Source organism: Microtus pennsylvanicus, chromosome 11, assembly GCF_037038515.1.
Source record: "Microtus pennsylvanicus isolate mMicPen1 chromosome 11, mMicPen1.hap1, whole genome shotgun sequence".
NCBI classification, from domain to species: Eukaryota; Metazoa; Chordata; class Mammalia; order Rodentia; family Cricetidae; genus Microtus; species Microtus pennsylvanicus.
The window spans coordinates 19,664,548-19,675,164 of record NC_134589.1 but is presented as its reverse complement, the minus strand read 5'-3'; the positions used below and the strand labels follow the sequence as shown (position 1 = coordinate 19,675,164).

The following is a 10,617-nucleotide window of genomic DNA, read 5'->3' as shown; positions in this document are numbered from 1 at the left end:
GCTTCCCAAGACCAGAGGGGCCTGCCCAGAACCCTTGGTAGCTCAGGAGACCCAAAGGGTAGCGCCCCCTAGTTTGGAGTGGGGGAAGGGACTGAGGAAGGACCATGGGTTCCTTTGTCAGACCCAGGAAGGAGAGTGGGGGCAGCTACAGGAAGTAGGGGGTGGGAAGCTCCCTCCGGAATCTATCCCCCCCCACCTCCTCCCCTCCTCACTTGCACAGATCTTGCACATGCTCAGTGTGCCCATGAATTGGGTTGGCTGGGGGAGGGCACTGGCTGGCACCCCCACTTAAAGGGCCAGTGCCAACCTTGCTGTTCTCAAGAGGGACAACAGAACCAGCTACTCTGCCATTCTGAGTGACTCCCTAACACTGGCAATGCTTCCTCTAGAAGCACCCATCACCTCTGTCCATGTTTCTATCCTTCATAATTGAGCCCACTGCAGGGAGGATCTGCCAATCGGTACTGGGATTGCCACCTGGAATCACAAAGTCCCAGAGAGAGAACCAGCCAGGCAGGCAAGCAGGCATGGTGGGATGCTTGAACCATCAGCTCCACGAAAGAATCGCTGTCTGGGCCTCTCCTGGCCCAGAGGTCAGAGGGAAGTGAGCCTCTGAGCTTTACTCTGGAAGCCAGTTTTCCCCAGCTGTGGGGGTGAGGAAGTGGCCTCTGTTGTACACTGGGATATACAGGCCTTCCTCCCGACCTGGCTGCCAAAGAGAACAGCAGAAAGGAAAGTGGAGGTCACATGAAAGGGGCTCACACCTGGCCTCCAGCTCTCCCCAGCATCAAGTTCTCAAGATGGCTTCTTCTGGCACTGCTGACCCTAAGACTGGGGGGCCCAGCTGGAGGCCAGAGCCGACAGGACTTTCTTCAGGCCGGACCCTTTCCCAGATCACACCCACCCTTTGCTTTGTTTTCTTCTTGCTCCACCCTGTCCATTGTCATTCCCCCCCCCCCACACACACACCCCACCCCGTCTTCCCAGCCTTGGGGAAATTAATTCACCTCTGTGGTATCCTGGCCAAGAGCCCTTCAGCCATTTTGTGTGTATGTAAGGGGCGGAGGTGGCTGGCAGCTTCCCTCCCTCACACTCCTCAGCTCTTCAGCTCTCAGACCAAGAGGGGTCAGCCTCCTCACCTGCCCTTTGCCCAGCAACTCGCAATCATGCCGCACATGGACCACTCCACACCCTGCCCCCCCCCATCAGCAGCCCTTTGGAATCTTTTCTTCCTGTCCTTGTTACACACACACACACACACACACACACACACACACACACTTTGCCTCTGGGTAAACAACCTTGTCCTGGTCCCCTCCCTCAGTTCCCAGGCTCTGTTCTGAGGAAGCAGCAGCTGGGAGGCTGCAAGCCTTGGGTCCCAGGCTAGTATACTGCAGGCCCCTGGCAGGCTATCCTGGAATCTGGACAGTCACTTCCTCTCTGGACCTTGGGTTTCCCATCAGTAAAGTGGGACAACCGTTCTGGCTGACGACAGTCAGGGAATGCAAGAGAAAGGTGCAAAACCTTTGACCAGGATTCTGGAGACAGATCTCGCAGCCCCAGGCTTTGCTTTCCCTGGAAACCAATCCCTCCTTCCAGCAGGCTGTAGAAGGTGCTGGCCAGGCCTGGGTGGGGCAGGACAGAAATAAAAGTTGTCCTGGCAATACGCAGGGTTTGTCAACATTTCCAGCCCTAACAGTTCCCAGCCCTGAGCCCTTCTCTTGTCCGATGTGGTTGTTCCAAGCCTCTGGAAGGGAAAGTTGGCTAAATCCTCAAGGTCTCTGCTCCTCCCTGTGCCTGGGCCAGAAACAGGGGCTCACTGGTGAGCTAAACTGCCCCGTCACCACTGAAGTTATCCTCAGTACTAGCCAGAGATGACACAGGGATGGTATCTGCTGGGGTGAGGGTGGGTACACAGAGTCTCTGCCTTCTCTGTCCTGGCTCCCCTAGCCCACTGCATCGTGCAATTGGTTCCTACTTCACAGTGAATTGATCACACACTTAATTAGGCTGACAGGAGGATGCCAAGGGAGGCAGCAGGAAAGTCCTACAGAAAAGCTCTGCTAAGAACCCACTCACTGTCCCCTCTGCCTTGCGGCAGGGAATCTTGAGTGTTTACTTCTAAGTGCCCCTCCCGGAGGTAAGGGGGATGAACCATAATGACCAGCTTAGGTTGGAAGCTAGGGTGGGAGGCTCTCGAGATCAAGGAGGCTCAGCCCTCTCAACTGTGCTGGGGGATCCTGGGAACAAGGTCCAAACAAACTCCAAGCTGGAGCCTGCTCCTCCAGGAGGGTCTCATTCTGTAGCACAGGCCGGCTTCAAATTTGTGATCCTCCTGCCTGAAGATTGGAATTGCAGGCACTGCTCGTAGCCCCACTATCACGAGGCAACTGGAATATCAGGTTCTAGCTGAACCTGGGGCTCCTGACTGAGTTCTCTATCCCACATCTGACTGACTCCCTCAGGATGATTACTCCAAGACTCACGAGTGTGGCCCGGGTGTCCTGGAGAAGCAATGGGAACCCGTCTAAGTTGGCTTCTCCTCAGGCTTGGAGCAAGGGGAAACTGAGACCTCTCTAGGACAAGGAGCTTACTCCATGCTTCCAGGATGCTGGGTAAATAAATGTACCTGCTGCCACTAACCTATGTGCCCAGCCCACAAGGTTTTCGATTGTGTTTTTTGTTGGTTTTTTTAATTAGGATTTTGTATTAATGTGTTTGTTAATATGCATGTACATGTGTACGCGTGTGCATGTGTGTGTGTGAGCGAGAGAGAGACAGAGGTCAAAATACCCATACATATAAAATTAAGTTTTTAAAAAATAAAAAGGATGGGCTGGAGAGATGGCTCAGTGGTTAAGAGCACATACTGCTCTTCCTGAGGATCTGAGTTCAATTCCCAGCACCCACATCAGGCACCTTACAATTGCCTGTAATTGTAATTGTAGTGATATTTCATTTATATTTTAATAAATAAAGGTTGCCTGACGATCAGAGAGTAAAACAGCCACCCTGATCAGCTTTACAGACCAGGCAGTGGTGACACACACCTTTAATCCCAATAACCACATTAGTTTGCCGTAGAAACCGGGCAGTAGTGGTGCATGCCTTTACTCCTAACACTAGAGAGGAATATAAAACAGGAGGAGACAGCTCTCACACAGTCTCATTCTGAGGATTCCTGAGCAGGATCGCCATTTCGAACTGAAGTAGAGGTAAGAGCCAGTGGTTGGCTCTTTTGCTTTTCTGACCTTCAGGCTGAACCCCAATATCAGTCTCTGGGTTTTTATTAATCGTGCTACAGTCTATAACCCCAGCTTCAGGGGCATCTGACACCTCAGACATCTGTGCACACTTGCACATGTGCCATATATATATATATATATATCCACAGACACATAATTAAAATAATAAAAATAAATCTTAAAAATAAGATAAAAAGGAATTTGGAGTCTAAAGCAGGGCCCTAGTGAAATCAATTCTAGCCACTCCCAGTGGTTCTCACATGGCCATTTAATTCCTCTTAAAAAGTAAGATGACATCAAAGACCCAACCGTGGAAATGACAAGGAAAACTCTGACCTTCCCTTAGCAGTTCTCAAAGGAGGGAGGGATGCTGAGAGTAGCTTTCATCTGTCACCTGCCTCCCTGTGACCCAGCTGGCCCACGTGGGTATGAAATAGGGCCTCATCCTGGGGACCGGTGGTCCCTTCTGTGGCTGGCTTCTGGTCACAGCAGCTGCCATCTCGGCTCCACATCTCGTTCTCCTGCCGAAGCCTCTGGTTTTCAGTCCGGAGTCTTTCCACCTCGGCCGCCAGCTCTTCCACCTGTTGACAGGGCTGCCTGTTAGGGCGCCCCTGCAGCTGCTGGAGCCTCCGAGTTTCCTGCTCAGCCTGAGATAGCCGCCTCTCTAGATCCAGGTAGTCTCGCACCAGCTCCTGCTTGCTGAGGCGCTGAAGGCTCTCAGTGTGGTACCGCTCGTAGGCCTCAGAGAAGTCCCTCTGCTGGAATTCCCCGTGAGCTCGGCCCTGCCCATCACTGTCCCCTGCTTCATTCTCCCCACTGGAGGAGCCTGGGTGGGACAGCCCGTGGAGCACATCCAAGTTAGGCTCCTCCAGGTCACGGTCATTCATGAGGAACTGGGTAGTGTTGTAGGGTGCCAAGGGCTGGCCTTTGGCGAACATCTCCTCACGGACCCGGGAGGCCCTCTGGCTCTGCCTCTCATCTCGCTGCTGCTTCTCAGCCCAGCTCAGTTCTAAGTACGGCCGCCAGTGCCTCTTGCGCTTGGACGGCCGCCTACGGTGCTTCTTTCGGGCCAGCACCGCCTCCACTGAACATCGCCGTGGGCTCTGGGTCCGAGAACCCCTATTGTTACAGCCTGAGCCTGCCCCAGCTGGAGCAAAACCTTCATCCTCTGAGTGGAGCTCCTTTCCCGACGGCTGAAGCAGGGAACCATCAAAGTCACGAGGCTCACGGGCTATCTGGGGGCTCGGCAGACCAGCAGAAGTCTAGAGAGAGGAAGAAGGGGAAGTCACAGACAGCCTTTTCCTGGGAGTAGAATCCTTCCCAGCACACCCAGCCCCTCACACCGGCCTCACGTGCTCACGATTTACTTAGCTAAACTTGTCTTCCAGTAGGGAGAACAGACTTCCAGTGACATCTCCCTGTTGCTGGCCATCTCTTTTTTCTTTTTGACATAGCATCTTCAAAGACCAGGTTGGCTTTGAACTCATTTGGGCAACCAAAGACGACCTTGAACTTCTGATCTTCCTGCCTCTACCCACAGAATGCTGGATTATTGACATATGCTATCAAGCCTGGTTTATGCAGTGCTGGGGATCAAGCCCAGGGCTTCATGCATGCTGGGTAGTCATAACTGAGCTATCCTCTTCACCACAGCTCATTTCAACGTCCAGAACCAGACCTAGAACAGGCATTCCACAAATGAAAGCTAGGGAAGCTAGATGTGGTAGCCCATACCTGTAAATCCCGGAATCAGGGTAGCTAAGGCAGGGGGATCAGAACTTCAAGCCAGGCTCAAGGACAGCCTGGGCTACCTGAACACCTTCACAGGTACCCACACTGAGAAAGGATTTATACTTGGGTTTAATGCTCTGCTTGAAATCGAGGTCTTCCTACTGTAACCCAGGCTAGCCTCCAACTCACCATCCTCCTGCCTCAGCCTCACAAGTAGCTGGGATTAATAACAGGTAAAAGACACCAAAACTAGCTCTGAAGTCAATAACTGTATTGAAGCCGGAGTCACACATGATCAGCAGACAGTGTTACTCAGCTGTATTTCTAGCCCTTGAACTTTGGTTCTGAAATAGAGTCTCACTAAATTTTCCAGGCTGAACTTGAACTCGCTCTGTACCCTGATAAGTCCCGAATTTATAATCCACCTGCCTCAGCCTCCAGAGTAGCTAGGATTAGAGACCTGTGTTACCAGGACAGGGGTTGAGTTTACTAGCTTTTGAACAGGGATTCCCTGCCCCCCACCCCCCTGAAAATTATATAACTAAACCTGCTTCCAGCTCTTTGCATGGCTGACCCTTTCCCCATGCTTCAGTTCTAATGCTGTCTGTCAAGTGATGCTCCCCATAAAGACCTCCAGAAAGCGGCTCTCCTGGGCTGGAGAGATGGCTCAGTGGTTAAGAGCATTGCCTGTTCTTCCAAAGGTCCTGAGTTCAATTCCCAGCAACCACATGGTGGCTCACAGCCATCTCTAATGAGGTCTGATGCCCTCTTCTGGCCTGCAGGCATACACACAGACAATATTGTATACATAATAAATAAATAAATATTTAAAAAAAAAGAAAGAAAGCGGCTCTCCTCTCTCCCCTCTCAGCCACTCTGTCATGTCCCACAGGTAATGTCACAGCTAGCACCTAGCATATTACTATTTACTATCTGTCTTCATTCCCTGAGAAGGTGCCACTTTACTCCTATGCTCAGTAAATACAAGTTTGTTTCTCTCTTTATGTGAGAAGCATCAAGAGGTCATAACCAAGGAGAGGCTACAGGGAGATTTTGGTACTTTGAAGCAGAAAAAGAATCTATCAGGCCCAGCACTATGAGACAGAAGCAAGTGGATTTCTCCATCTGAGGCCAGTTTGTCAAGTTCCAGGCCAGCCAGGGCTACACAAGGAGACCTTGAGAGAGGGGAGAGGAAGGAGTCCTGTGTCTGCAAAGGGCATCTGCTTATCTGTGTGGTGAGGGTGGGAGCCCTGGGTGTGAGGGATAGAGGACAAATTGCTCCAAGTTGTGGTTTGGGAGCTTTCTAATAATAACCACTGTCATTCGCGTGCTGTTTTATACAACACAAATGGTATCTGAGCAGGGGTTCCTTTGTAGAGTTTCATTCCATTCACTTATTATGTGTGCGTGCAGACAAACCCTAATGACAGGGCTTGAGTGTGTATTTGTGTGTGTGTGTGTAGGTCAGAAGATAGCCGCGGGAGTTGGTTTTTCCTTTCTACCATGTAGATCCTGGGGGTTGCACTCAGACTGTCAGGCTGGGTACAAGCATTTTACCTACTAAGCCATCTTGCTGGCCTCTGAGCAGGGGATTTTAGGGTTTACATTGGGGCGATAAACTATTTGCAGCCTTTTAAGAGCAGGAGTATGTACAGGTGTTGCTGGATTGTTTTTTGGGGGGAGGGTCGTTTGGGGAGCAGTCTTACTTGGTACTCCAGCACAGTCTGGAACTCATTCTGTAGACCACCCTGGTCTCCAATCCTCAGTGGCCCTGCCTCAACCTCCTGAGTGCTGAGATTCTGCATCTGAAGCATCATGCTGCCTGTCTTGTGATGTGTTTCAGAGACAGAGCCTAAGGGACACTCTAGGGGTGGCGATGATAGGTTGTGAGCTGTCTGTTCTGCCCCTTCGCCTGCAGGAAGACCACCGATCATGTGACTGGCCTCGTCTCATCTCTAAGATGGAACTGTTGCCCATCCCAGAGAGACAAAGTACTGGGCATAGAAACCCAAGATGACATATTTGTATGTTTACTGTCATTTACCTGTCCCCAGCCCTCAATCCCCTAGTGATTCTTGCCCCAAACCAGCTGTCTGCTGTCCCCATGCAGTCCCTCTACCGCCATTTTCACTGTGAGAAATAAACTTTGTAACCTGCACGAGTCACTTGCCCTTCCTGAAAGTTCTAGCCTTGATGAGCCATTAGTTTCAACGCCTAAGAAACCCTGGAAACGGCTAGGTAGGAGGGGCCAAAAGCCACTCTGAGCCAGGCATTGTGACAGGCACATATAATGCCAGCACTTGGGAGGTGGAGGCAGAGGCAGTGGATCTCGTGAGTTCGAGGCCAGCCTGGTCTACAGAGCAAGTCCCAGGATAGCCAGGGCTACACAGAGAACCCCAGCTCACAACCTATCTCCACCCCCAAGAGTTCCCCTTAGGCTCCATCTCTGAAACAAAACAAACAAAAAAGAGCAAACAAAGGGCTGGGATGTGGCTCAGGCATAAAAGGCTTTTCTAGCATTGGGAGGCCCTGGGTTCAAGCCCAGCACCGGTGAAGTCCACAACAATTCTCTGGGTCTTGCCTTTTTGATATTTTGGAAGTGTTGGTAATGAGAGAATGGGCCAAGGGGGGGGCAATGAGAGCCAGCATGAGCTGGGGCGCTAGGGGTTCCTGTTCAGTCCATAGGTTTCATTTACTGGGAGCTTTAGGATCTTTCTCTCTTCTGAGTCCCCCCCCACACCCCGTTTTTGGCTTTTTTATTTTGTTTTGTTTTTTTAGATCAAAATTCTTTTCCTGTTTCATTCTTGGTTCTCGGCCCGGGGGAAAAAAAGTGCAAATATCCAACCAAGTTATTTGACCTTGAAGTTCCTAGTCGTTAAGTGAGAGGCAAGGTCTTCTGTGTTTAAAGTGGGATTTTGTTGTTTGTAGGCTGCGTGATTCAGGAAAAGGTATCGCAGCTCTCAGAACTTTAGCTTCTGTCAACTGGAAATAATTCCTCCCTTGAAGGGTTTTTAGGAATCCGTGAGATACCACTGAGTCACAGTCTGGCCTACTTCCCAGAGCACAGTACAAGCCTCACTGACAACGCTGGCTTTCTAGCTGGGTGTGGTGATGCAAGCTGTAATTTTAGCACCTGTAAGGCTGAAACAAGACCCTGGTTGCAAGTTCAAGGCCAGCTGGGGACTCATAGAAAGACCCCCCTTCCCCCATCACAAACAAAAACAAAACAAGACACTGGTTTTCTAAATCTGCCAGCACATTTGAAACAACAACAACAATAAAAAAAAAATAATATTTTAAAAAAAGGATTTCAGGTGTTTGAGCCCACATTCAGGGTTTTCAGGTGGCCGGGAGGGGTGGGTACTTACCTTCGCCTCTTCCAGGGCTGCTGGTGACTCTGAATTACAGTTGCTATGGTTCAGAGTGGCCATCTTCTCCTGTCTCAGCAGATGCGTTGCACTAGTGTTACCTGCTTGTGAACAACAACAGAAACCTAAGTCCTCAGGCAGAATCTGGTTGGTCAGGCCCTGTCTGCCTCAGCAGCAGCAGCAGCCATTTTGTGGCCCCAGAGCTGCTTGCCTTCACTTTCAAATGAAGGCTCCGAAAGCTGCTCCCATACCCTAGTTTTCAGACCTCTGGTCAGCAAGGGGCCAAATGGGACCGAGAGACCATCTTTCCAGTCCTGTTCTGTAGGCCCCAGGCCTCTACTCTCCTAGCAAGTGAAGACCAGGCTGGCAGTTAGGAAGGTAGGCCTAAGTTTTGTCCCCTGGACAGGGAGGTAGGAAGGAAACTGCTTGGGGAAGCTGGGGGTGGGGATCTGTGACTCCTGGAAGCCCCTATCTTGACCGCCCTCAACCTCTCCAGGCTGGGACCTGGGCAGAACCTACAGTCTAAGTCTTTGCATTTACAGGGTCTGATGGCTACCCTCTTGCCTCAAGGGACGGGGAAATGGGGGGAAAGAAGTCATCATACTACATGCAGCTGAAGGAAAAATCAAATGGGGGTAAAAAATGGGTTTCTTGGAGGAGGGGAAAAAGTCATGGAAGGGAGGTTTTAGCAAAGGTGGGACTGACCTATTTGCTGTCAAGGGCTTAGTGTACACCACTACTTCTGTGTGTCTTTCTGTGCGACCGCCTGTCCATGAAATTCTCAACGCCTCAGCCCTACCTCTTGCTGCAGTAGCAGCAGCTCTGGCCAAGCCGCTCAGGCACTAAGATGGGGGGAGATGGGGGGGGGAGGACAGCCTGGCAGCGCAATGACTGCTGGGGGTTGTAGTTCTTCCACGCTAGGAAAGCAGCCCAGGATACCTTCAAGCTCCCTTACGTCAACAACCATACCCAGGAACGCCAAAACCTATCTGCTTTTGCGTGGACGTCCCGCGCTCACCGATCTCTTCTTTGATTGGGTCGCTTGCCTGCCAATCTCCTCACTTTTGTCAACAACGAGCTGTGCGGAAGCACAACTGGACCCGCCTTGACAGAACTCAATTAAAGAGTTCATTGATGGCGTTAGTCTTTACCAGGAAGAAAACTAGATCCGGCCGGGAGGGGCGGGGCTTGCGCGCGGAGTGATCCGTAGCCTTGAGGAAGGCGACGAGCAGCTCGGTGGCCGCCGCCGCCATTTTGGGCTGGGAGGAGGCAGCGGAGGGACTCGCTGCGCAGTGAGAGCACCCCATGGGGGGTGGTCCGGGCGCGGGGAGAGGCCGGGCCGAGTGGGCTGCCTGAAGTGGCGGTGCCGGGAGACGGCGGGGAGTTGGGTCTGGGGCCGGGGAGGGGAAGGTTGGTGTCTCCCCGGCCGAGCCCAGTCCTCAAACCGTCCCGGCAGCCCCGCAGCCTCGCCTTCGAGAGCGGGGTTTTGGGGTAATCACCGCGTATTTCCCGTGATCCCAACAGAGGAGAGGCCAGTAAGACGGCTTCCCCTTTGCTGTGCTTCCTCCGGGACGCGGATCCTGAGGCCAAGCTCTGCCAAGGCCTCTCCCCACCCCCATTCATTTCTGGGTATGGCGGCAAGGCCCGGCGTAGCTGGACCCCCAATCTGAAGGACGAGGTGGGCGCGACGCCAGTTGGAGACTCTGGCTCGCGGGGATGGGCCGAGGTTGCAACTCTGGCATCATGCCCTCCGCGGTGCTGGTCAGCTGGAGGCTCGGAGGGCGCCCAGCCGGATTGCACCCACCTCTCCCCACCCCCATACACCAAAGTCCATCCCACCTCTCGGGGCTGCGAAAAGCAACAGCCCTCTAACTGCTATAGCAACCACAAAATCCCCTGGGACCAGCTAGACCCGGGCGCGTGGAAAGCTCGACCTCAGTGCTTGGAAATCTCTGAGCTCTCTTGCCCTCAGGATTTCTCCCATCGAGCCCCGACTCCCCCAATGGCCTGACCTCGAACGTCACCAGCCACTTTTGGAAACTTCTAAAGTGGGCTGCCCCACTTCCAAAATTTTACGACAAAGGGATGGGGTTCTGCCCTTTGCAGGGTTGGAACAGAAAATAATTTCAGAGTCACCACGGCCCATCACGGCCCAGTAATAGCAATGGAGTGGCCCATTTTGGATGCTTCAAAAACATCTGTTTGCGTTTTGAAATCCGAGCCGTAACTTAGGGGCGAAATGGCTGTGCTGCAAGGGAAAGGCAAACTAATTC

The 10,617-nt window shown here is 52.2% G+C and overlaps 1 protein-coding gene across 4 annotated transcripts; it reads right to left on the bottom strand.

Moving 5' to 3' along the window:
• Positions 1-3,498: 3,498 nt before the first annotated feature.
• On the bottom strand, positions 3,499-9,188 carry Hexim2 (HEXIM P-TEFb complex subunit 2). Of its 4 annotated transcripts, none has more exons than XM_075942184.1 (3): positions 9,050-9,188; positions 8,345-8,448; positions 3,499-4,507 (listed from the first exon to the last, which is right to left on the bottom strand). In XM_075942184.1, exons 2-3 carry the CDS (start codon positions 8,405-8,407, stop codon positions 3,629-3,631), a joined length of 942 nt encoding a protein of 313 aa, XP_075798299.1. In that variant the 5' UTR covers positions 8,408-8,448; positions 9,050-9,188; the 3' UTR covers positions 3,499-3,628. The 4 variants fall into 4 exon arrangements, with proteins under 4 accessions (XP_075798299.1, XP_075798298.1, XP_075798296.1 ...); XM_075942183.1 differs by having other exon boundaries at positions 8,345-8,445; XM_075942181.1 differs by having other exon boundaries at positions 8,345-8,445; positions 9,144-9,181.
• Between the last annotated feature and the right edge of the window lie 1,429 nt (positions 9,189-10,617).

Bases quoted from the DNA above. Each gene is read 5' to 3' on its own strand.
- Hexim2 (XM_075942184.1), bottom strand. From the start codon at position 8,407: ATGGCCACTCTGAACCATAGCAACTGTAATTCAGAGTCACCAGCAGCC. The intron at 4,508-8,344 runs GTAAGTACCCAC...TCCTCTCTCTAG, and splicing joins CAGCCCTGGAAGAGGCGAAG to ACTTCTGCTGGTCTGCCGAG.